Below are 27,898 nucleotides of genomic sequence, written 5' to 3'. Positions count from 1 at the left end.
TGTTTTCAGTTAAAAAAATTTACCTTTCATGCCAGATATGACATTATTATTGACACCAAAGCAACATTGGTTCTTGCATTTGTCGCGTTGTAATAAAGCTGTTGTTTGGCTTTCGAAGAGATGCACAAGTCTTATAAAATACATTTATGATGTTCCTCTCATCCTCAGTTGCTGTATAGAAAAGAGCACACATTCCCTACTTAAGATCTCCTTTTGTTTTTCACAGAAGACAAAAAATAATACAGGGTGAACTATTCCTGAAATGGCTACTAGTCTGTTCAAACACAGCAGTTTAACTCAGCCAGCTGATCTTTTGTTGAATTACTATTAGTTGGTTTCGAAGTGATCATTGAAGCAGTTTCATTTGCTGTGAATACTATCGCGCGCGTTTCTCACACACTACCCTCCTCCCCCAGTATCCTCACTCACCGTACCGTTCATCAGTGGGCCTTCCCATATATTTGACAGCATCACCATGGTTACGCCAGAATGGAATGAATGATGGCTGTGTGGGCAGCCAATGAGGCAGTGATCCGAGAGACAGGGTTTTTTTTCATGGTAGTGCTTTGCTCTGATTGGTTACGGTTCGGTGTCTGTTTAAATTAGGAAATAAATCATGAAGGGGAGTAGGGTTGTGCCTTATTAACAAATGTTATCCCAATATTTGGGGGGATTTTGTTTACAACTGTAGTTTGACAGTATGTTGCGTGACAGTATTATAAGTGTTTTTGTGCTGATACCGTGACTGAACCCAAAGCTTTTCATATTCTTCATATTCTGCGCTGTGGTTGGTTCACCGCGTTGACACAAATTGTTTACATTTTTTCACCAAATTGATTTCCATTTTTACCTTTGTAAGTGCGTTTCTAACCTAATTGTATGATTCATCATTCATCAAATTCTTACATTTCATAAAGGCTAAATATTATTGTTTTCTATGTTTATTAAAATATGAAATAATAAACAAGTTAATTGATACTTTAAATATGGGGCCATTCAAATAGAATGTTCTTGCATACCAATATGCTGTTTTTCCGTTGTTTCTGTGTAAACATACGGTCATGTTTGACCATTCCGCTCACGTGTTGCGTCTTTTGCAGTGCCACTCATATGGCATGATGTATAACATAAACGTAACATTACAACTGCAAGTGAAGTAGGCTACATGTTAGCCAGAAAGTGTTCCCGTTGTGAATGCCCTCTTCGACTCGCTGAAACAAGGGCAACTAAAATTCAAAGATTTAATTCTATAGTGTTCTCATTATAATGTTATTGAAATAGCCGATTGGCGTTGCACATCTTGGACTTAACTGTATTTTCATCTACTTCATCAGGTGATTAGACATCCGTTTTCGAAGCCATTACGAGAAACGATTTCAATTAAAACATAGACTTACTGTTGAAAAAATATGACAAGAAAAAAAGAACATTGCTGGTGGATTACTAATAATATCCTACATTTTTCTGAAAAAGAAACATCTAAAAGGAATAGGACTTTCTCAAATAACCCTGAGAAAGTCAATAATGTCGGGCATTGCCGTTTAAGTGAGTGAAAACCGGTAAACTAAAGTGCTTTGCTCTGGCTAATTAATTATTGACTCCATCAAATGCATCATATGTGAAATTAATCATACAACATAAAACAGTAATAGCCTATTACAACTTAAATATGCACAAAAAGATGCAAATGAACATGTGAACTTGACTTTGCTTGTCTCAGTCTTGCGTAGCTAGGCTTTAGACTGACTCCAGAAGGTCTGGACAGCTTTCATTGTCCAAGAACCGCCCAAGAGGACGTCTGAGTGGCATGTAAAGTAACCAATCATAGTTCGTTTTGTTCCGCACCATGTTTAGGGACGTGAAAACAGAAAGTTGATGTCTATATGAGACCAGTATGCATCTAATAAATTATCCATTCAATAATTTTATGCAAGTTTACTGCAACAATGGAGCCACAACATTTCACATTTTTTTGAAAATCCAGCATTTAGTTGATACTGATAAGCGCTCATTGTCACAGTTGTAAACACAATGGCTTTCTTCTTCCATGAGGGGGTTTGGCATTACGACAGATTTATTCAACCAATCAAATGATGACTTCAAAACTCATGAAGTGTTTCCCATTTTGTGTGCCATATGCTTCAGACGTTCACCCCTAAAGGGTAGTGAAAATGAGGGAGTAGAAATTAGGCCATGTGGCAATATCATGTTCTCTTTCACCTCTATCTATCCTTCTGTTCTCAGATTAACTCCCTCTCTCCTAATTTTCTCTCCATCTAGTCTCCAGATAAGCACAGAGCTTTAGAAGAAACCAAAAGCTACACCACTCAGTCTTTGGCCAGTGTAGCGTATCTGATCAACACTCTTGCCAACAATGTGCTCCAGATGCTGGATATACAGGCGTCCCAGCTACGCCGCATGGAGTCGTCCATCAACCACATCTCACAGGTAATTCTTACTGCTTTAGAAACATCTAGGATTGGGGGTATATTGTACTTTGTGAGATGAACAGGGTTGTACATTGGAGTTTTGTTTCTACATTCAGTTCATTTTCTAAGGAAAGCATCACTCTTACTATTGCTCATACTTTAAGCAAGTGGTTTATTAAACTCAAAAAGCCTAAGTATTAAACTTTGGCACATAGCAGTACTTGTATATTAATCAAATTAGTTTTTATGGTCTGTTGACTTTGGAAATCTCTTCTACAGACTGCTTGTCATTCATGTATTACTTTTTTGTTGCTCTTTTTGATTTAAACATGATTTTGATTTTGATTTCATACAAAAACCTGTAATTCGTTTTGTTACTTTGTACATTTCTGTATACGTCAAATCACACAACAACGTTCCTCCGCAGACGGTGGACATCCATAAAGAGAAGGTGGCCAGGCGAGAGATTGGCATCCTCACCACCAATAAGAACACTTCCCGCACACACAAGATCATCGCACCAGCCAATCCTGAGAGGCCTGTACGCTACATCCGCAAACCCATTGACTACAGTTTGCTGGATGACGTAGGCCACGGCGTAAAGGTAGGGATGAAGCCAAACTCTGTATGTCTGCATTTGTAAGAGTGCTGACTGGTGGAATTTGTATTAAATTAAATATGATTTAACCTGAATATATTTTTGGGGTGGTGGGTATAGAAATATGATTTAGAAATTTTGGGGCACATAAAAGGAGTAATCTGTTGAAAATGAAATAAAAAGTCCTGATAATTATCTGCTTCAAATATAGGGAAGTTCAGAGCTGTAATTTTAAAGGTATACATTTTATTTTTTACATTTAAAGTAATTAAGTAAAAAAAACACAGTTTGTAAAATGTGATATGCAAGTTAATGTGTTTTCTTTTACATCCCACTGTTATTGGATACTTTGGCTTGTGGTATAAATTAATCATGGCTAACTACAAAAAGCTTGATTCTTCATGCTGTTAGGTGGCAGTATACATTCAAAACAACTGCTATATTAGCCTGGACTACATAAACAAAAATACATTTAAAGGTACAGTAGGACATCTGGAAAAATGCTAGATTTAACCTGATAGCAGTAAAAGCGTACGTCCCACCCTCCCTGCAAATCGCCGTCCAAAGCCACGCCTCCTGAAAGCATGAACGTGCACAGCCACCGGTGAGAGAACTTTATTGCACAGTTAGTAACACTACGATACCAAACGTAAACAAATTCTTAAAGGGTTAGTTCACCCAAAAATGAAAATGATGTCATTAATGACTCACCCTCATGTCGTTCCAAGCCCGTAAGACCTCCGTTCATCTTCGTAACACAGTTTAAGATATTTTAGATTTAGTCCGAGAGTTTTCTGTCCCTCCATTGAAAATCTATGTACGGTATACTGTCCTTGTCCAGAAAGGCAATAAAGACATCATCAAAGTAGTCCACGTGACCTCAGGGGGTTAGTTAGAATTTTTTGAAGCATCGAAAATACATTTTGTTCCAAAAATAATTTCTTTAGCATTGTATTCTCTTCCGGTTCTGTTGTCAATCCGCGTTCACGAGGCCAGTGAAGCTGCTGACGTAAGACGCTGCTGACGTGTTATCTGGTGCGTCCGTGTATTCGGGTTCAATAAATATGTCTGGTTAAAAAAAAATGCAAACGTATTGTTAATTGTACGTTGTAGCAAGGAAGTAAACAAATGACAACGCTGTTTGGCTCTGCAAACCAGGTTGTTAAATGCTCATTCATACTTAACGTTATCCGACAAACACCTAACGTTACAAACTTTTTTTTAATCTCACCAGCGAACTTGGAATTAGTGTAAATTATTCTTTGATTAGAGCTTTTATGTATTGTTTATCGCTTGTTTATCTAAAGGCATGCTAAACATGGTTCTGTGTTTGATTTGGCTACTGCAGTAAAGCCAATGTTTGGTGTTCGTTTTGGTTTAATAGTTCAGTCGACAGATATTTGGCGTTCTAAAAATACCAAAGTAACGGTGCCATACAGTCAGTAACGATCAGTATAGATCCCCAGTCTTTACTCAAAAAAAAAAATCCCTTTGAGGACTGTAGTATAATTTGTTAGACAGATTATATGAAATTCTTGTTTATGTAGCTTATTTTTTTAATACTATAATAATTAGTACAATTAAATAACAGCGTATCTCAAAAGTAATGAGACAACAAAAAACGAATCTTTCTTATACGTCATTTAACAGCCGTTCTTGAACAGGTTCTGCTCGATCATCTTCACTAACATTCTCTGGGTCCGATTCGGGCTCAAATTGGTATGGTTTTATTACGCCATCGTTTATAATACACCAAAGCACAAACTACCGGTAAAGTTAAGGGGCGTGACGTTGCCGGAAAACGTGCACTAGGCGGTTAGCGAATCACAACACACTGGGCCAGCTAACCAATCTGAGCCCATTGCGTAGTTTTTAGGGACTGGCTTCATAAAACCCGGAAACCATCAGACCGTTTTTACTAGGAGGGACAGAGCAGTGTAGAATGAAGGTAAAATATATACAAAAAAATATTGCAATTTTTTAAAAACGAAGCATGAACAGATGTTAGAGTGCACCCCTCAAACACAATCAAGCCTTTGAAAAAATGTGTTTTACCACCCCTTTAAAACTTTGCTGGATGTTTCCATTCACTTAGAGCTATGTTACACTACATGAAAGGTCATTTCTAGGCCTGTCACGATAACAAATTTTGCTGGACGATAAATTGTCCAAGAAATTATTGCTATAAACGATAATATTGATCATAAACGATAATATTGTCGTTCTGAGACCATTTTCATCTAAAATAATGATGATAATGGCATAATAATGCAGGTACACCTTTTCAAACATCAATAAACTTTTATTTCTAAAGACTATTTAAATGAAAAAAAAACCAAAAACAATAATAGCAATGGACTCTGTCTCTGTTAACAAAAAATGCACATGTGTGACTTCCGTTCACACTGAGAATCATATGCATCATATACTGTGTGAGCAAGCGTCTCATATGAGTATTTGCACTAGTTTGTGTGTGTGTGTGCTCGCGTCTCATATGAGTATGTGCGCGGACAGTTTGTGTGTGTGTGTGCTCCGTCTCATTGAGTTTGTGTGTTTGCGCGCGTCTCATATGTGCGTGGAGAGTTTGTGTGCGCGCATCTCGTTCCCGTGTGTGTAGAGTTTGAGCATTCAGCAGTATACATGTATGTTTGACTACTTAATGTGTATGCAAGTGTTTCATATAGGCCAATGTGTGCGTGAATGAAGTTTGATTTAAGCCCTAGACGGCGGTATGTCGCCTCATATGAGGGTGAAAGAGCGCGCGCGCGAGAGAGAGAGAGAGAGGGACGCGCTACGGCGCTCTGCAATGAAATATGATTGTAAATAGGCTCAGTAAAAAATAAATAAATAAATAAATAAATAAAAAACATTCGAAAATCAATGTGTGGCGCTCAGCGTTGATATTGTCATCCAGTCTCTTTGGTAGGAGAGAGAGAGAGAGAGAGAGAGAGAGAGAGAGAGAGAGAGAGAGAGAGACAAAACAAGCATGCAAATGTAAATTATCGCGGCCGGAAAAATTATCGAGCTAATTTTTTTTTATCGTGCGATTAATTGATTTATTAATTTTCGCGACAGGCCTAGTCATTTCCAAAAATCCATAATAGGGGCCCTTTAAAAACTGAATTAGATGCAGCAAGTTTTCGGTTTGTTTAGCTAGCAAAACTTGTCAGTGTGTAATAATATTCCTTGCATGACAGGGTTTCTACGATGAGAGTCTGCTTGGCTCCAATGAAGATGTATAGATGTAGTCCAGTGCCACTTGCTGTCGGTTCAGAAGGAAAGTTAGGTGGTTGCCATTCTCGCGCTGTCTGCACAGCGTACGTGAACACACTGATGACTTATGTCTGCGTGAACAGCCTGCGCAGTGGCATGCAAACACACATTGACTGACAGGGAACACATGCTATAGGACCGTTCGGACCGAATGCTATGATTGAACGAACATTTTATGGTCCTACGCCTTCCACAGACAACATATATTTATAAAAATACATTAAGACTGCTTAACAGAGTGATTGCTATCAGGATATGAGGAGACTTTCAACCAGCATAAAAATGTTTCTGCGGAGAATAACCCACGGCACCTTTAAGTTACCATTTAAAAATGGTAATTTTGGCATATTGTGCATCCTTATTAATATGAATGTATTTTCTCTCTGCAGTGCTTAACTAGCTGCTCTGTGTGTGTTTGCATGTGTGTGAGCATTTCTTTACTCTTTACACTAACAGTTTGTATCTTTTTTTTCTCCTCACCTCTCTTAATGCCTTCATTTCTGAATGTAGTGGTTACTAAGGTTTAAGGTAAGGACTCAGTCGGGTTTTGGTTGATGTGTGTTTTGTGTATGTGGTATGATGTCCGTGTCTATATATTTGTTCCCACTCAGATTTATATTTGACACTTGCCCCACAGGTCAACGCTCAGAATATGAAAGCAGGTACAACTCCACGCACAGCTGCCCCGACTCAGAAACCACCCAGCCCTCCTGGCCCAGGCAAAGGAACACTGGGGTAAGCTAAGGATAGAGGACCTGCTTTTTTTCATGACATATATAAAATTAAAGTAATAATTTATGTTGTTGTGAAACAACAATAACATAAGAAATGTATGAGATATTTACCTAGACATACATTTCAGAGTTGTTTACAGGTGTAGTCTCATTGATTGGGAGAACAGAAATATTCTGCCAAATAGTCTTCTGGACTGGAGATGAAACTCGCTGTGGTTCATTAATATAAAAAAGGAGCTTCTGTTTGTCAAACTGTTTTTCTGTAAAAGTTTGTGTGGTCTTGATTTTTATAGAAAGAACAGAGGCAGTCCTGAGGGATAACATTTCCCTTGATCTTTCCTAGATTAAAAGAGCTCATTGTACTATGAAAACAGTCTGAAACTTTCAGAACTCAAAAATCATTTGTTTAAAATTACATTGTGTCCTAACCAGGCTCGATGCAGTATGACTCCAGTAACAATTTATCTATCAGTACTGAACATTTAGATGTCAAAAATGCCAAATTGGTAAGGTAATATAAATGCAATAGGCACTTTTATTTCGAAACACCTGTAGAATAAATAATTAGAGTAAATTGTGGGAAGATCCTACATAATTTGGGCTGTTGTATTAAAGGTGCCACTCAGTAATTTTTTTCCTCATTAATGTTTTACGCAAGCAAAAAAAAAAAAATATATATATATATAAAAGAAAATAAATAGCCCTATCAGTGGCTTAATAGAATCATTGGTGTCACCTAATTGGACCAGTTGAAATGCTTTTCTCTTTATTTTGCAAACTTCCCTTTCTCTCACAAAATAATTTATTTGTGAGTAATTGAATAGCACATATAATTGAAAAGGTTTCTTGTGCGTAATTCTGCATCCCTGCTGCTGGTAGTTGACATTGAAAGTCATTGAATCTGAGTTAAATTACATCTGAGTGCATCTTTAATAAGGTCTCTGAGCATTTTAAGTCTGATCTGAATTGTTTTTGCATCATATTTCAGTGCAGAAAACTTGCATTATATGTGGACATCTAGGAGCAAAATAATATGATAAAATGTTTCTGAGACCTTTACATTATCAGATTGTATTGTGCAGATGTGTTGATACGGTGTTTGAAAAGGAAATTCTCTTTCTCTCCATCTCTTATCTAAAATTGATCCCTGACAGCCAGGCTCAAACACATCTACGACTCTGTGTGTTGTAGTTAACAGTTATGGCCTGTTCTCTGTTCAGGGACTGACACACTAATTTGTACTGGATCTGTGTGTTTTAGTCTTTGTGCCCTTTTCTGCCACTGCAGGTCACTGTGGAGAACAAAATGTCATGTTGTGTTTGTGATCTGTTATTATTATTTAATGTCATTGAGTTTTTACAGCTGATGTTTGTTAATGTTAAACCTCAACTGTGTTCTTCCCGCTCATGCTCATGTTCACGGCCCCTAACCCCTCACTGTCACCATGGCAACACAATGTCCAACCACAAGCAATTCAGACAATCTTAATACACCACAACAGGCTCCTTTAAATATCTTCCCGTCCGCTACATAATAGTTTCCTGCTAGGGATGGGCAGTATGACGATATATAATATGGAACTGTATGAATGTATCACCGTTAGAGTCTCCTCATACCCTGAAAGAAACCGTGAAGAAACATACATTATTGTGAACATGCGGAGTGGGACGTATGCCAAACAAGATGAGGAAGAACCCGTTATTGTTTAAAAAAAACATTTCTATGGATTCTATGGATGTTTCAGTGACGCACCTAAAATGTCTTAATTTTAGTGTTTTCGTCCATCAAAGTACTGCGTTCTATTCATGTCGTGCAGCTTTGTCAATGTGAACTCAGTTTCTTCAGCAAACCAAAAATGCGTTGTCTTCTTTACCGCTATTTTTGCACATCTGCGCATGACAGCGCCATCCCTGTACGTCAAGCGTGTGCACACTTTAGTCAGAGTGGAATAGATGTGATAAAGTGTTTACATGCCTGTTAATCGTGACCCAGAAATTGGCGATTTTACACCACGTTTTACCAAGATTATGGTTAATACGATTATGAGCTTAATTGCATCAGTTTGATTGAAATATTGTGTTTACATGGTGTAATCGCTGTATTGCCTGAATCTCATTATAATCGTGTTATGAGGGTACATGTAAACGTAGACTTTTAAAGAACCGATAACCTAAAAGTTTAAAAAGTATTGGTCAAACCAATTTTCAGTCTACTTCAAATAAAGTATCTTTCATTTGTAAAGTGTTTAATTCACTAAATTGTCTATAGGCAAGACATTTTCAGGTGACTTTATAAATTCAAGCAAAAATAACTTTAGTGTCTTATATTCCATTAAAATATTCATATTATTTGTAGATTTAGAAATAAAATTACTTATACCTTGATCTATTTTGGTCATGCTGCCCGCTAGTGTTTTGGTACCAAGTCAGTTCTCTGAAATTTTAAAATTCTGATGCTTTGAGCGCTGTTGAGCGGAAACGTAAACAGCTCTGATTTGCCATTTTGTTCTCACGCTCATTGGATATGTCTGTGATTGGCTGCAGTGATTAACGCACGGGAGCATTTGAGAGCAAACCGAAGTGTTTGAAAGTGTTTTAAAAAACGTGAGTGTTTGAAAGCACAAGCAGGCGTCCATCCGCGGACCGGTCTGCTGATAGACGCCTGCTTTCAAACACTCCAGTCTGTATCTGTGTAAGTGCTAAGAGCGTCTCTGATGTATATTAACAACATATTTTTGAAGCGCTGATCATTGTGGCCAATCACAGACACACCCGATGTGTGCGTGAGCACAATGGGCAATCAGAGATGTTAAAGATTCCACTCAACAGCGCTCAAAGAGTCACATTTTTTTAAATTTCAGTACTGCCTTGGTACCGAACTCTACTGCCCACCCTAGTTACTCCTGAGATCTGCAAATAATTATAAATTAGACATGACTCATGAGGTTCGGTCTATGCTACTGTTCTAATATTCTAAATGGATTTTTACTCTACAAGATGTGATACAATATCTCCCAGTATGTAATCATTTGGGTCTGTCATCAATGATGTTTGACTCCACCCCTTAGAGGATATTAAAATATTTTAACCCCGCCCCCCTGGCAGGCGGCACTCCCCTTACCGGACGCTCGAGCCTGTGCGTCCACCCGTCGTCCCTAACGACTATGTGCAGAGTCCAACACGCAACACCGCACCACCCCTGCAGAGCCCGGCTAGAACTGCATCCGTTAATCAGAGGACCCGCACGTACAGGTACTCTCGCGCACACACACACACACACATCATTATCCCCTAGACAGGCTTAAAAAACAAACTTTGAAAAGGAAAAAAAATGTCACACACTTCCTCACCCTATTCTTCCGTATCCTCTTCCTTTCTTGTCTGTCTTTCCTGTCTCTGTTGTTCTGTTTTTAAGCTGTCTTTGTTTGGTGTCTGTCGTCTGGCAGTGTGACTCTTGGCCAAAGTAACAGTCACTCACTAACTTTCTCTTTTCTTCTCCTTTGCTTTCTCTCTCTCTCATACTTGGATCTTTTTTGGGGTTCAAACAGCCATAGCCTACTTAAAGAAGTGCTCTTTCCTGCTCTTTCACTCACTGTCTTTTTCTATTTCAGTCTTTCTTGCCCGTATCGCTTCATCTCTTTGCTGTTTGCATCCTCAGCGCTCTGATTTTGAGAATCTCAGGGGACAAACAGAGAGCACATAATCACATTCTTACAGAAAGCTTCCTCCTCTTCCTCTTCTCAGATTTTCACCCACAATTCCTCAATTAATGACCATGACATTTGTGTATGAAGAAATCTTTCTTTGTAGTCTACACATTACACTACCATTCAAGTTTTTATTATATTTGAAAGTAATTAGCACTTTTATTCAGCAAGAGTGCATCAAATTGATCAAAAGTAACAGTAAAGACATTTAAAAAGTTACGAAAGATTTCTATTTCAAATAAATTCTGTTCTTATGAACTTTCTATTCATCAAATAATCCTGAAAAAAAGTGAAAATATATTAAGCAGAACAACTGATTTCAACGTTGATAATAAGAAATGTTTGTTGAGCACCAAATCAGCATATTAGAATGATGAGTAATGATGCTGAAACTTCAGCTTAAAATATTACAACTTAAAATATATTACAACAGAAAAGTTATTTTCTTTTGTAGTTATATTTTAGAATATTACTGTGTAACTGCATTTTTGATCAAATAAAAAAGCATTTTAAAAACATTAAAAGAAACTAACCTAACCTAAACTTTTGAACGGTACTATATACAGTCATGTGAAAAAGAAAGGACACCCTATTGAATTCTATGGTTTTATTTATAAGGACATTAATAAAAAGTATTCTGGTCCTTGGCAGGTCTTAAAATTAGGTAAATACAATCTCAGATTAACAACAACACATGACATATTACACAGTGTCATTAACCAAATACGCCCTTACTGCTTCCATATGAATTAAGAGGGTAAGTAGCAGTCAGGCGCTGCTAATCAAATGTCTTTGATTAATCGATCATCAGCAAGTGTGATCACCTCTATAAAAGCAGAAGTTTTGGCATTTCGCTGTTCTGGAGCATTCAGGTGTGTGTTAACACAATGCCAAGGAAAAAAGACAATGATCTTAGAGGAGCAATTGTTGCTGCCATCAATCTGAGAAGGGTTATACGGCCATTTCCAAACAATTTGAAGTCCATGTACAGTGAGGGAAATTATTCACAAGTGGAAAACATTCAAGACAGTTGCCAATTTTTCCCAGGAGTGGACGTCCCAGCAAATTCACCCCAAGGTCAGATCATGCACTGCTCAGAGAAACTGCAGAAAACCCAAGAGGTACACCTCCGACTCTACAGGCATTGGTTAACATGTTAAAGTTCATAGCAGTACAATTAGAAAAAGACGGGACAAGTATGGCATGTTCGGAAGGGTTGCCAGGAGAAAACTTCTCTTTAATAAAAAGGATATGGCAGCACGGCTTTGGTTTGCAAAGTTGCATCTGAACAAACCTCAAGACTTCTGGAACATTGTCCTTTGGACAGACGAGACCAAAATGGAGATATTTGACCATAATGCACAGCACCAAGTTAGGCGAAAACTCACAAAAACCTCATGCCAACTGTCATCATGCTGATGGAGTATTCATGATTTTTGTCTTGTTTCGAAGACACAGGACCTGGGCACCATGAGGTCATTGAGTCTTTCATGAACTCCTCTGTATACCAAAGTATTCTAGTCAAATCTGTGAGGTCATCTGTCCGACAGCTACAGCTTGGCCGATATTGGGTAATGCAACAGGACAATGATCCCAAGCACACCTGCAAATCAACAACAGAATGGTTGAAAAAGAAAAGAATCAAGGTGTTGCACTGGCCCAGTCAAAGTCCAGACCTCAACCCGACTGAAATGTTGCGGCGGGACCTTAAGAGAGCTGTTCATAAACAAATACCCACCACCTTCAATGAACTGAAGCAACTTTATAAAGAAGAGCAGGTCAAAGAGATTCCTCCATTTTATTACTAATAAAAGTGGCTCTACAAGCAATTGAATCATAGGGTGTACTTAGTTTGTCACCCATGGCTTTTCCATTTTGGCTTTATCTTTTTTAAATAAATAATGACACTGTGTAATATGTCTGAGGTTGTATTTACCGGTGAACGACCAGATGATTTTTATGTTCTGATACAGAAAACCATAAACTTCTAAAGTGTGTCCTTTCTTTTTCACATGACCGTATATAAATCAAAATTGTTCTGAAATTGTTCATCAAGGGAGAGTGATTTAAAAACACAGTAGTTTCTATTTTGACTAATGGTTAACAGAGCAAAATCATTTAAACTAAATACCTCAACAAAAAAAACAGGGAATGCACAATATTAAAGGGCTGTTGGTAAATTTAAACCTGATATAAGGAAATACTTATGTTATGTGGACATGAATGTCAGCTGATGCTGATTCTCTGAATGACCAAATATAGGGATTTTAATCTGCCTGGTCGATAAATTAGTTTACCACTTGCTATTAAAGGATTAGTTAACCTCAAAATGAAAATTTCCTAATAATTTACTCACCACAATGCCATTCAAGATATCCATGTCTTTCTTTCCTCAATGGAAGAGAAATACATTTTTTTGAGGAAAAAAATTCTGGATTTTTCTTTGAATAATGGACTTCAAAGACAACCAACATTTTGAAGTCCAAATCAATGCAGTTTCAAAGGTCTTTGAAGCGCTTCAACGGACTGTGCACGATCGCAGCTGAGGAGGATCTTATCTTATCTAGCGAAACGATAGGTCATTTAAAAAAAATATATATATATATATATATATATATATATTACTAATCCTTTAAGTGATAATTTGACAATGTTCAAAATATTGGCAGAACATTGGGCAGGCTTTTAAAACAGTCTGCTACTAGTAATAATCAGCCGATAATATGAAAATTGCCAAATATGGGACTGTTGTTCTTCCTGCCATTTTGTAATCTTAAAAAAAAGGCCAAATATCGACCAGGCTGATTCAATGATTTTACTTATAGTTAGCAGGTGATAATCTGAAAATAGCCTAAATATTGATAGATTAATTGGTCTGGTCAATGATTTTTTTATGATTTTGTGAAATGTACTTATATTTCATGTGGATCTTTTGGCAAGGGCAGAATGAAATATGCAAGACCTCTGTTTTAAGTAATATTTATGTTTGTTTATATGTGCTGTTTAAAATCAACCTGAAATTGACCATAATTTCTTTCTTGCTCACTCCTTATTGTGAATGATTCATCGGTGCAAACTATTGTGGTTGTACAGTCATGTAGCATTGTTTAAGCTAACTCTCATTCAGTCTGGCTCCATTCTGGTGTGAAACGGACCCTTTTGAAGATCTAATCAGTTCTTAATGAACAAATATCAAGTCCCACCCCCCACCCCCCCATTCTTTATCCTGTTTCACTCTGAAAAACGTAAAGTTAAGGAACTAAAAGAGTCAAATGGCAAGACATTAGACATTAACTAGCATGATGTGTGTTTTGTGTGTGGCAGCAGTGGCAGCAGCGGAGGCAGTCATCCCAGCAGTCGCAGCAGCAGCAGAGAGAACAGTGGCAGTGGAAGTGTGGGCGTGCCCATCGCCGTGCCAACTCCTGCCCCGCCCACGGCCTTTCCCGGTGAGATTTCCACTCTTTGTGTAAGAGCCCCGATATACTTCAAGTGAAATCGAAGAACGAACTGGTGTGATGTCATTCAGAACAAAATCAGGCCAAAACGAAGTTTGTTTCGGGAGTACTAGAACACACTAGTATAAATTGAAGCTGTAATTCTAATTGATAGCAACACTGTCATTGTTTTCCATGTTTTACATTGTAAAGCTGCTTGCTTTAAAGCAGTCTCTTGAATGAAGTGCTATAAAAATAAACGTGATGTGACTTGATTGGAGTGCCGACGTGCAAACTAGGGGTTGAACGACTTCAGATTTTTTAAAGTCAACATTTAGTATGTGATTAAAGTCAAGTTGATGTCGACTAGTCGCTGATGACATCATTAATAAACAAATGAGCCTGAACCTCGAGCTGAGACTCGAACGCAGGTTGCCTTGTACACAGCTATGGTATATGACACAGCGCTGCCCACAAGGCTATTGCTCCTACCAAACAGCTTATTTTTATCAGTTATTTTGTCTTTGGATCGTTACATTTCTCACACATTTCTGCTCGTTCTAAATCAGATAGTGATAAAGTAGCACAGTAAAGATTACATTTATATGAATGCATTAGTGAGAGAGCGATTGCGTGTGAATTAATTCTACCTGGCAGCATCTCTCTACTAATAGTGAAGCTGTGGATTCAGTTACCAAGAAACATTTCAGTTTCTAAGCTATTTTATTGATCAATCACTGAACAGTGTTGACAATACATATCTGTGCTCTTGAATGTTTCTGTGTGCACATGATCAGCACGTGATGTGCAAGCTACTGTCTGTGTGTGTGCGCGCATTACAATGCAGCAGCACATTCATTTAGAACGGCGAATTTTGAGCATCTAGATAGTATAATCAAACGTATATTGTGGAGCATTCTCGGAGTATGCACTTATTTGTCATTTTATGGAGCGTGAAGGTGAATTTCAAAGATTGTGCCCTCTATAGGCCATGATCAAGCATCATGCGAGAGTAATCAGCTAGTCTCTGAATCCCCTATTCAAACATATTCACATCCCTGTGATCAGATGTTTTCTTAACTGCTTTTTTATCACCACTCTCATTTTTGTTGTTTATTGTGTTATTGAGAGGAAAGTTGAACAAAAAAAATGTTGCCGTGAGTATATCAAGGCCTTAAGTATTAGTAAATGAATCTAAGGACTGTCCAAGGTTTTGAAGGAAGTATCTATGCTGCATCGAAAGTACTATTTCCGGTCCCACTATTAGCGATGATAACTTCTCTTTCTGTTCACTACTTACCTCTTTTTTCACTCGCTGTTCCTATCCCTCCTCCCTGTGGCCTTGTTTCTCCTTTCGACCTTTCTTCCCTCTGTTCTGTCACTCTTGTTCTTTTCTCCCCTGGGCTTCCTTTCTCTGTGTGGCGTGTGGAGCTGCAGGTACAGCACCCGCCCCTCCCAACCCTCCGAAACCCCCTCCAAGCGTTACTATCCCTGCCCCTCCCGTACCTCCGCCCCCTCCCACCCCAGAGCCAGTGCCCCCCGCCCCTGCCCCTACCCCCGCTCTGCCAGCAGAGGGCCCTCCTGAGATACCACCACCCCCACAGCTGCCCCCCAACCTTCCTGTTAGCACCAACCCTGCCGCTGCAACTAGCACCCCCGCTCAAGGTGAGTCCCCTCACCCCCCTCCTCAAGTCCACCCACACCTCAAGTCCATTGTTCATCTCTGAGTGACAACCTGCATGTGATCATATGTGATGCGTGATTCACCCAGCACTCATCCCTCCTCCACCTCACACAGTTTTAACCTGCATGGGCTTGGTTTGTCTTGGCTCACTGTGCATCTGTGCTCCAGTTCTTGGCAGGATTACATTCCCAGTGACGTCTCCATCACATCATTCGGTCCATCTCTGCTTCCGTATTAATGCTTCTTAGGGACTATTTACTTTTTTAATGATGAGATGTTTCATACCAAATCAAAATGAGGAATTTATGATGGGCCAACATTTTTACATGGACAAAGGTTATATTGGAAGTTATATATATTGTTAACTATAGCTCTGTTCAAGAACTAGTGAGCTACCTACCTAGACGGTATTTTAAGGCATGATTTTTAAGGAGCATATGTTGCCTTCTATGATACCTCTTTTTGGCTAAAATCAGCATTACACACGGCAGTATTGTATGTGTCATTCATGGAAAAGGGAATCCCAGAATGCATTGTGACAAGCTCAGGAAAAATGAATCCAAGACTAATGGTCAAGCAAGAGTATTGTTGTTTATAAATAGGGACGCACCATATTTAAAATGTTATTAGCCAATATTGGAGTTTTTTTTATTAATTTGAGCTTATTTCCCTGTTTTTCTATTTTATATTACCTTTGGGGTCATCTAGCAGTCACTTGAAGCAGGATTATTATTGTTAACTAAAACTTAAACCATAAAAACATTTTAACTACTTGAAATAAAATAAATATTAACTGAAATAAATAAACGTATTTAAGCTAGTTTAATAAAATAATATATACATCTTTTTAAAGATGACAAAAACACAACTAAATGACTAAATATCTAAAATGAAAACAGAAAATAAAATAATACATTTCAATCACTTTAATACTAATTACTAAAATGACACTGACTGGAAGTGTTAGTCTTTAAGCCAAAATCTTTAACAAAAACCCTAAGAATTTAATAAGATTTTTTGTAATGTTCAAATCAAAATGAATATCCATTTTTAATTTTTTACATTATAATGTTGTGATGCCTAAATTAACTTGTATTGTTTATAACAAATGCTTTTAGTTTTTAAAAAAATAATTTATTAGTTATTTTTTATTTATTTGGACAAAATACTATAGAATTTTAATACCGGCCATAACATGGAAATAATGATCATATCAGCCAGATTTTTTATATTTGTGCATTCTTAATTATAAATGTACAAACACACACACACACATATATATATATATGTGTGTGTGTGTATATATATATATATATATATATATATATATATATGGGTCCTTCTCAAAAAATTAGCATATTGTGATAAAGTTCATTATTTTCCATAATGTAATGATAAAAATTAAACTTTCATATATTTTAGATTCATTGCACACCAACTGAAATATTTCAGGTCTTTTATTGTTTTAATACTGATGATTTTGGCATACAGCTCATGAAAACCCAAAATTCCTGTCTCAAAAAATTAGCATATTTCATCCGACCAATAAAAGAAGTGTTTTTAATTTAAAAAAAAGAGTCAACCTTCAAATAATTATGTTCAGTTATGCACTCAATAGTCAATACTAGGTCGGGAATCCTTTTGCAGAAATGACTGCTTCAATGTGGCGTGGCATGGAGGCGATCAGCCTGTGGCACTGCTGAGGTGTTATGGAGGCCCAGGATGCTTCGATAGCGGCCTTAAGCTCATCCAGAGTGTTGGGTCTTGCGTCTCTCAACTTTCTCTTCACAATATCCCACAGATTCTCTATGGGGTTCAGGTCAGGAGAGTTGGCAGGCCAATTGAGCACAGTAATACCATGGTCAGTAAACCATTTACCAGTGGTTTTGGCACTGTGAGCAGGTGCCAGGTCGTGCTGAAAAATGAAATCTTCATCTCCATAAAGCTTTTCAGCAGATGGAAGCATCAAGTGCTCCAAAATCTCCTGATAGCTAGCTGCATTGACCCTGCCCTTGATAAAACACAGTGGACCAACACCAGCAGCTGACATGGCACCCCAGACCATCACTGACTGTGGGTACTTGACACTGGACTTCAAGCATTTTGGCATTTCCTTCTCCCCAGTCTTCCTCCAGACTCCTTGCACCTTGATTTCCGAATGACATGCAAAACTGAGCAACAGTCCAGTGCTGCTTCTCTGTAGCCCAGGTAAGGCGCTTCTGCCGCTGTTTCTGGTTCAAAAGTGGCTTGACCTGGGGAATGCGGCACCTGTAGCCCATTTCCTGCACACGCCTGTGCACGGTGGCTCTGGATTTTTCTACTCCAGACTCAGTCCACAGCTTCCGCAGGTCCCCCAAGGTCTGGAATCGGTCCTTCTCCACAATCTTCCTCAGGGTCCGGTCACCTCTTCTCGTTGTGCAGCGTTTTTTGCCACACTTTTTCCTTCCCACAGACTTCCCACTGAGGTGCCTTGATACAGCACTCTGGGAACAGCCTATTTGTTCAGAAATGTCTTTCTGTGTCTTACCCTCTTGCTTGAGGGTGTCAATGATGGCCTTCTGGACAACAGTCAGGTCGGCAGTCTTATCGTTGATTGCAGTTTTGAGTAATGAAATAGGCTGGGAGTTTTTAAAAGCCTCAGGAATCTTTTGCAGGTGTTTAGAGTTAATTAGTTGATTCAGATGATTAGGTTAATAGCTCGTTTAGAGACCCTTTTCATGATATGCTAATTTTTTGAGACAGGAATTTTGGGTTTTCATGAGCTGTATGCCAAAATCATCAGTATTAAACCAATAAAAGACCTGAAATATTTCAGTTGGTGTGCAATGAATTTAAAATATATGAAAGTTTAATTTTTATCATTACATTATGGAAAATAATGAACTTTATCACAATATGCTAATTTTTTGAGAAGGACCTGTATGTGTGTGTCATATACTGATTAAAATGCACTCAGTTTCACTCAGTGTTGGTGTGTATAATATAAGGAATGTACAGTCAGCCTCAAAGCCGTTCATTATTTTGATTAATGAAGGCTGACTCTGTGCTATCACGCTTATTACACGGCTACTTGCCAATTAAACAAATAAAGAGAGTAAGGCAGTTAACTATGGTTTGATTAGAGCATGTCTTCAGTTCATTCCATATACCGTTGAATGTACCATGGTCTAAATATTGTGTCTTCCATACTGATTCAGAGATGTACCAACAGAATTAGTTTTATTATTTCTTATCTCTCTATCTCCCAGGCAACGGTCCTCACTTTTACAGTATGAACCGGCCAATGACGCGGCACCCCACGCCCTCTGTGGGAGGTTCCCTTCCCTATCGCCGGCCGTCATCAGTTACTGGACAGCCCAACAACATGCCTCAAAACACTAATCCAAACATGATCCAAAACCAGCTCAATGGAGGGCCACACTACAACCTAAACCAAGGTACAGAATAGACATGCTCAAATGTCCTCATATAATGGTAGAAAATAATTACAATAATTAGAATGTATGTCATTTAAACCAATGGACTCTGTCTTACCGACTTGATCTGATTGTTATATCTCTTTTCTTTCATTTGCCATCTCATTTTCTTTTTTCTTTTCAACTTCCTCTCATGTCATTCCCTTCGTTTCACCCACATTTTTTTCACACTTCCCTTTCTTGCCTTTTTTTCCTTTCTGTACCAAATTTTCCCTGTTGTTGGGGGGGGCAGCCCCTATGGCCCCTCCACCCCCCTCTATTCTCCAGATCACCCCCCAGCTACCACTCATGGGCTTTGTGGCTCGGGTTCAGGAGACCAGTAAGTTATTGGTTTGGGAATTATTATTTTTTTGGTTTGACTGGTTGTGCATGCTCTTGAAACATTTGCATGCTCATTTTAGACATTAGTGTTGTAAACTCCCTGCATGTCCTCACCAGCTGCAATGCAATTAGATTCCAGTGGCAAGCGACAAGGCTACAAAACTCAACAAAAACAATCATAAATCACAGCCAATCAGAAGAGTGTGTTGGCAATCTCGCACTCACAATGAAATGGATGAGTTCATTATAAAATGAATACAAATTTATAAATATTAACATTATTCAATATACATAAACTGTGACTTTGTCATGGGATGCACTTGTTTGTTCACTCACAGTTTTAACTAGTGTTGTCACGATACTGGAGTTTCTAAATTCGATACGATACCTTGAAAAATATTGATATTCGATACCACTGGGAAAACTGCCATATAGATTTTTTACTCATCTCATAATTTTGATAATTTGGGTATATTTGTTGCAATAGCTTAAAAGGCTTTATTTGAAACTCTGAACTAAATTTACATTAACAGAAAAAGAAGTAAAAAAGACCAAGTCAGCTTTAAAATAAAAACGTGAACAAATTGCCAACGATAGCACAAATAAATACTATTGAATAAAGAGACATGTTGGTGTGAGTGCGAAACCTGCGGGAATGAGTAAAATTATGCTCAATAAAATTATGCTCAATTAACCTTGCGCCGGGTGTTGTGCCGAATTATGTGACCCTAGTAAGCGGTGTATTGAGCTAATCCGACCTACTCCTTTTCCCAATCCTAACCCTAACCCTACCCTCACTACAGCACCTACTATAGTTCACAGAATTCGGTGGGTGGCGGAATTTTGCACTACACCGGAACTCAGGCACTGCAACTCTAAAGGCCCCTTCACGCCAAGCACGATAACTATAAAGATAAAGATAACGATAAAGATAACTATATATGCGTCCACACCAACGACCGATAACGGTCTTTTTATTCTAAGCACGCGCGTGGTTTCAAAGTAGCGAAAATGGATGACCTGCTGCTGCTTTACGTTACAAAAAAAATCAAAAGAAAAACAGGCGCTTTTGGGTACACGATATTCTTAAAAGACGAGAGGAGTTGGGAGAATCCGAATTTTATTATAATTGTTGTTTACAACATGTTATTGAATATGTTTTTGCTGTTCTTATTGCCTTTACACGTCTTTGCCAGCAGATGTCCTCAGCCAGCATGCTATGTTCCGAGTCCATCTAAACAGTGAATCTAGCAAGTCTAGTGTAATCGATCTAATCTAACAGTGAATTTAGCTGACGAAGTCAATGATGGGATAAAAACATCGCCTAGTCAGCACCTTTATGTATACAACGCCTTTTTCACTGCAACTTCAGCAATGTTGTCAAAACTAGCGCTGGATAGCCTACCTGAGGTAATTTTGTTACACTGTACTAAACTGCATAATATCTCATCGTTAATACTTCTCACCATTTATTCACAGGATACGACCGATTGCTTTCCATATATCCATCTTTTTTAACGTATCCTTGAAAAGGGGGTTTGACTTGTCAAACAGTGGAGGATTCTTTTGTACCTCGACGATTAACTTCTCTGCAAAGTCATCTGCCATTTTAAATGCGCGAGACATTTAAATTAGAATGGATTCTGATTGGCTGTCAGTGTTTTATTCTTCGACAGCTGGAAAAAAATCGTTCTGAAAGCGATCCCAGCGATATCGTTCCTCATATCTTTATCGATATAGTTGTGGTGTGAACTCTGTTATTCTTTAATATGGAGAACGATTTTTAGAATTATATCTTGATCGTTATCTTTATAGTTATCGTGCTTGGTGTGAACGGGCCTTAACACCATTCAATCGAAACGAATGCAATGAGTGAGTTGCCCAATTGCTATTCAAAACCGACCCAATCACAGCCAAAACTAGCTCAATCGCGTACTGCAGAAAACTTGGCAACACTGGAGAAAAGAGAGCACGAGAAAGCTCAGCTGGTATCGGTGTATACCTTCTTGGTTATTATTTTTTTTCTACAAGATCTGAGGTAAATTATCCATTGTCTCTTTCATTATGGTTATTAAAGTCACACATAGTAATATTCAAAATGAAATAACCCTTTTATATACAGTACCTGAGGTTATCATTGTCATTGGACATATAATTTGTATGTTCTTGTTCCCAGCCTTGATGTTGCAGAAATAGAAACCGTTTAAAAATAGTCCCCCAGTTGCTGGTCGCGTATCACTGTCGCGGCTGGTTAGGACAAAAACTTTTGATTGATATGTTTCAATCATATGTTGCAAAAGATATGTTTTTTCATATGTTGCATTGTCACGTTTGGTTAGGACACAGTGTTAGGCCACGTACACACTTGTGTCAGCGTTTAATAAACAGCATGTGTTCTGCATGTGAACCACTTCTCAATTCATTTCAAGTCAGACATGACTGAAAGTAATGACTGTGATTCTATAAAACTAGCATATAAGAGTCACGCCTGGTTCACACATACTCCGTATGCGGTGCGTTTTTTTTTTTCTGTACCCATGTTAATAGTTTCGAGCTTTCACACTCCACGCGGATGCGGTCCGGCAATATGTTCCAGGTACGGTGTGTATACAGCAGTGCAGCGATCGTTTCCGCACCGAGTCTATTTTTGCTGTGCTGTACGCGCTGAATTAAAGAAACAGCGCATGGTTCGTGGTCAAAATTAACACGGATTGACATGAAAATATAGTAATATCATCATAAATGCATTTAATTCAATTATCTGCTATTTTTCAGTCATATTCTTTTTAAATTAGGCCCGGGGTAATTAAAGCAAGGAAAACTACACAGTAACGTTACCTCAACAACTGAACATAGTGGATGTGGCCTACTCGTCTCTTTGTGGAGGTGGAAAAACAAGTTCTTTGTGACCCACAATATTTCTTGTAAAAAAATGATTTAAATGCAAAAGAAAAGGTATGAGAGAGCTGTTTTTGTCAATTGTATGTTTTAATTTAAAACGTTTGCCATGTTAAAGGATTAGTTCACTTTTTAAAAAACTTTTGCTGATAATTTACTCACCCCCATGTCATCCAAGATGTCCATGTCTTTCTTTCTTCAGTCGAACAGTTCGTGACTTTCCTGTTCGAACTCGTTCATCAAAATGAACAAATCTTTTTTCGAGTCATTTCGTTCATTTTGTTCGTTGAATGAAAGATATGACTCGAAAAAAGATTGGTTCATTTTGATGAACGAGTTCGAATAGGAGAGTCTCGAACGTGCATCACAGAACAGAGCAAGGCGAGCATTTGTGCTTATAAAACTTAAACTTTTTTATTTATTTTTGAAATGACCGATCGTTTCGCAAGATAAGACCCTTATGCATCGTCTGGTGTCATTTAAAGCCATTTGAAGCTGTCATTTGGACCTTGGACCGTTTGGTACCCCATGAAGTCCATTAAATGGAGAAAAATCCTAGAATGTTTTCATCAAAAACCTTAATTTCTTTTCGACTGAAGAAAGAAAGACATGGACATCTTGGATGACATGGGGGTGAGTAAATTATCAGCAAAAGTTTTTTAAAAAGTGAACTACTCCTTTAACATAAGGCCTACATGTTTAAATGTTTTGCCACTTGCCTGAGCAACCTAATACATAAATCTATATAGAAGTAATGCATTAACGTTAATATGTCTGTGAAAGAGTGTAGACCTGTAGCTACTCTGTACAAATAGAAACTTTTTTTTATATTATTTTATAAAAGACGCTGATAATAAAAATAGTGATTTGAAATAAAAAAAATAGAGAATACATGTTGTGTTTATGGTACAGCCGTAGATCAGTTGCGCACTGCGAACGCAGCATATGTGAACGCACAATAGCGCGTGCTGCTCCTGCGCCGCATACAAACCGCAACACGGAGTATGTGTGAAACATGGTCATTTGATCTCATAACAATTCAGACTGAAAGGGTTCAAATATATCATTTCTGAGATGTAGTGGTGTGGGAAAATCTTTTTTGCCTACCCTTATTTTGCTGCAGTGCGTACATGGCCTTAGTGAAGTTCCCTTTTTTTTTCTTATTACTGCTTTTTTGGGGTCAGTGTTTTTCTTCCCTCCCTAAATGTAGTACTCGCTAATTTTCTTACTAACACATTTTCCTCCTTAACTCCCCCATCCAGCATGAGTCATTTGTCTCACATCAGATAACAGAAGTTACCCAATTTCTTCAGAAATTGCTTTGAAGGGATGGAACAAATAATCTTGTTTTTTAGTCTCAGACGCACCTCCACCACCGCCCCCTGCAGAAGAGGTGGAGTTTGAGGAGGCAGCCCCACCCCCGCCTCCTCCAGAGGACTATGAGGATGAGGAGGGTGATGATGAGGAAGAGTCAGCAGTGGTGGAGTACAGTGACCCTTACGCTGAAGAAGACCCGCCGTGGGCCCCTCGCAGTTACCTGGAGAAAGGCATGTTACTGTTTTTCTCACAGCGCACTTTAAACACTAATTTGGCCATTTAGGAAAGCTTTTTCTATGTAGGTAATAGGTTTATAAGTACAGCTCCTATTGATTTGAATGGTGAAAGATGGAAATCCTTCAACGCGTGATTGCGTTTCAATAATCTATATTTAATCGGCAATGAAATCTGACAAACATTATCATGCATGTTGCTTGTTTAGCTAAACTTGCGGTAAAACTAAAATTTTCATGCTTATTTTTCAGTTTATACGTTTTATTGAAAATGTATTGAAATCCATTTCTGCTACATGATTAAACATGCTTTGGCAAATCATAATTATGACCTTTTATGTCATATGACATGCCGTTTTATGATTTAAAAAAGTAAAACTGTCCAGATAAAAAGAAATTGACTTTTATCTGGAAATGTGTACTTTTTGTCATAATTGACACTTTATCTGATCATTTTGCCTTGTTCCATAATTTCAGCTTTTTATATTATAATTATGAATGGGTATCTCATGATTTAGACTTTTTATTTACAATGTTTTTTATCCTTACATGGCAGAAATGGGTTTCAATTAAAACTAATATTTGCACTCTGGCCAATACAGATAAGCCGATAATTATTTATTATATTATGGACAATAACTGATAAATAATAAATACATGTTATAATATATAATTGAAATAATATAATACAAACTATATAAATTAAAAGTAAAACACTAAAAATAAAACCATTGTAATATTTAAAATGATTCATTTTAGTTTTAATGTAGTTTCATTGATATATTATTATTATATTTCTTATTTACTTGTAGTATTTTAAATGATTTGTAAAAATTACAGAAATTGAAAACTAAACCAAATCCCAATTGTTTTAAATGGTACAAGTAAATGTAGGCGTCATAACATTATAATGGACAGTATTAACAATGTTATTACATTATTACTGTTTTTATACCTCAAGTTTAAAAATTGACTATGCTATAGCATTGTGTATGTTTAGGGCAGATAAACATGCACAATTAAATATCCAGTATAGAGCATTAACAATAAATATAATATATAATAAAACATTTCTAATATCCGCCTTGAAAATAAAATACCATTTTTTCCCTGTATAAACCATTTCTAAATGGCAGTAAGATAGGAGAGGTTGTGCTGTATTGTGAACATAATCACAGCTGATCAAGTGTTTCTGACAGCATCCTCTTAATTATCCAATTTACAGTATTACAGCGTAGCACAGTCTGCCTAACTTGGAATAAAAAGATAACCAGACATTCTGTTTTCCTTCTTTTTTTATCACTCTATTGCCATCAGTTGTGGCGATTTACGACTACGCGCGCGACAAAGAAGACGAGCTCTCCTTCCAGGAGGGGGCGATCATTTACGTTATCAAGAAGAACGATGACGGCTGGTACGAGGGTGTGATGTGCGGCACCACGGGCCTCTTCCCGGGGAACTACGTGGAGTCCATCATGCATTACGCTGACTGAGCCACTGATCCTCTGCCCATCATCTTCCTCATTCAGACACACGGTCTTCAGCTACACTACGTCAAAACAAACCAACTGAGAGCTGCAGGAAAAACTAAGGCGTTGTGACCAGTGGCGAAGATTTGAATGGGAGAAAAACTGTTGAAATGTGTAAGATAAATGCGTTAGGAACTTTTATCCATCTCTTAATTTCAATCTGTTAGAAACATGTATCAGAAAAGTGTTGGTTTGCTTCACTTGTGTTGATGGTGATCGCTTTGCTTTCGCTCCTATCCGTCTGTATTCTGGAGGAATGGTTCTGACTTGTAGAAGGACAGTTATCTTTCATGTCATCACAAAATTGGAAGACGGCCACCTTGGACGTGCATGTTCCTTTTACATCACCTCTTAACCGTGTGCTGTCACTGACCAGCAAGTGAGAGAGAAGCTTTTGCCAAGAATGACAGAACAGGGATTTTATGCATAATTGTTGTGCCAGGTCATAGAAACACTTCGATACAGGTGGGCTTTCTTTCTTTAGTTTGTGTTGGAAGTTGAATTTCTGTTTTGCTTTTCTTTCTTTTTTTACCGTTACATTTTGAGTGCAGTTCATGTTGAAGTCTTCGGCAGGAGGACATACCAAAGGATTTCAGTGGCGTTTGGGATCACGAACGGGACCGACTACAACCTTAAAATACTTTTCTCACCATTCCTTTACATTCATTACTTTCCAACAAGATTTTATTGCTTGAAATATTTGCAAGTGTGTGTATTCTTTGTATGTGTGATAAAAAAAAAAGAGAAAGAAAAAAAAACACTATAAAATCATTCAGGAAGTTTGTGCCATAAAGATATGTTCGTAGATGGTCATATTTTTGGATGTGAGAGGTCGTTTCTTGAATCTCAGCACCGGATGTGGTGTTCTTCAGGAAGAAAATATGTATTGTGATCTTTAACCTCCGATTCATCCCTCTTGACCAACTGTGGACTTAAAGATACAAGACTATTCTATATGTATGTTATATATTGATTTATATTATAGGAATACTATTGTGTTGGTGTATGACTGGTGTAGAGACAAGAGAACCCCATTTATCTGCAATAAAGGCACAGTTAGAAAGTCCTCAGTCGACGAGCTACAGATTTTTAAAGCACAAGAGATAAACGTGATCTTTGGGAGATCTTACAAAATGTGAAGAACAGACTTTTTTCTTTTTTTTTGATGAAGAGATATTAAACTGAAACCAGCCCAAGTTTTAAAGCATCCTCATACCCACATGCAGATAATGTGGAACAAACCTGTACCAATGCACAGAGACTTTTTCTAGAAAGTACTTTGATGTCTATATGTGTGTGAGTGTGTATGCGAGCGTGAAATGGATCGATTTCACCGTTTATGGATCATTGGTGACTGACTTGCTTGTCTGTGTGCAAATCTTTATTTGAAATGAAAGGTCTGTGGTGAGGGTGTGTGAATTGAGTCTTGCATGTTGATCATTTCTGTGATTTTCCTGCTGATGGAGAATAAACTGGATATATCTGGTCTTCTTGCTCACGTGTCCTCTGAGTTTTCTCCGGGCCCAGACTCGCTCAGGTGTGGAACCCCTAGAGGGACTTTAAGATCAAGAGTTCTAAACTCAAACTCACTTGCCTGTAACTTTCTAGTAACCCTGATTCTGTTGTTCAGGGCCAGAGTTCAGTCCCTACACTACCAAGGTCTCTAGTTAAGAAGAAATTTGATCGATTTATTCTAACAATGTTTTAGGGTTTCCTATTAAGTGAAACGAAGGAAATGTCTATATACTAAGTGGTTCATATAATAAAATATCGACAAATGGAATTTTTTTTTTAAAATCAATTATTAAAATGTTTAATATTCAGAATATCTTAATGTTATAAAATACTTTCATTGAATATGAAGGAAACAATAACAACTAGTATCACTGACACCGCTTACCCCAAAGCATCTCACACAACACTTGAATTTTAATTCCACATTTAATAATTTATGGTTCATATTTAGCCAAATAATTAACAGTTTTATACACCGATATACATTTTTAGACCTGGATAAGTTTTCATTGATATTTATGAGTATTAAAGAGTGCTTACATAGATGTATTTGATGTGGCCTTTTTAAAATAAATGGTCACATGATTAATGCAAGTGCTCATTTTTTTTAGTAGACCATCAGCCGAAAATAACACCCTTTCCAGATATGAAAGAAATTATGCAAAGTGTCATTGTTCCTCATATATGTGAGTCTTGTTTTAAAAAAAAAGTAAGAGTATCCCTTCCACCTCTGAGTTTATACAAGAATACC

At 37.7% G+C, this 27,898-nt stretch overlaps 1 protein-coding gene across 9 annotated transcripts in view; it reads left to right on the top strand.

Annotated features, from left to right (window-relative positions):
- Positions 1-27,125, top strand: part of abi2b (abl-interactor 2b) — a 29,482-nt gene extending 2,357 nt beyond the window's left edge. Inside the window, exons 2-12 of one of the 9 annotated variants that reach the window (XM_077199513.1) lie at positions 2,281-2,448; positions 2,857-3,033; positions 6,811-6,828; positions 6,938-7,035; positions 10,139-10,285; positions 14,065-14,186; positions 15,612-15,839; positions 19,107-19,295; positions 19,567-19,653; positions 23,909-24,100; positions 25,421-27,118. In XM_077199513.1, the coding sequence (XP_077055628.1) occupies positions 2,281-2,448; positions 2,857-3,033; positions 6,811-6,828; positions 6,938-7,035; positions 10,139-10,285; positions 14,065-14,186; positions 15,612-15,839; positions 19,107-19,295; positions 19,567-19,653; positions 23,909-24,100; positions 25,421-25,596 (1,602 nt within the window). In that variant the 3' untranslated portion in view covers positions 25,597-27,118. Of the gene's footprint in view, positions 1-2,280; positions 2,449-2,856; positions 3,034-6,810; positions 6,829-6,937; positions 7,036-10,138; positions 10,286-14,064; positions 14,187-15,611; positions 15,840-19,106; positions 19,296-19,566; positions 19,654-23,908; positions 24,101-25,420 lie in introns of all 9 variants that reach the window. The other 8 variants (XM_077199504.1, XM_077199505.1, XM_077199506.1 and 5 more) reach the window with 8 other exon arrangements.
- Positions 27,126-27,898: the final 773 nt, after the last annotated feature.

Source organism: Siphateles boraxobius, unplaced genomic scaffold, assembly GCF_051911475.1.
Source record: "Siphateles boraxobius isolate OS27281-9 unplaced genomic scaffold, OSU_SipBor_1 41, whole genome shotgun sequence".
In the NCBI taxonomy this organism is placed as follows: Eukaryota; Metazoa; Chordata; class Actinopteri; order Cypriniformes; family Leuciscidae; genus Siphateles; species Siphateles boraxobius.
This window is presented reverse-complemented; position numbering and strand designations above follow the sequence as displayed.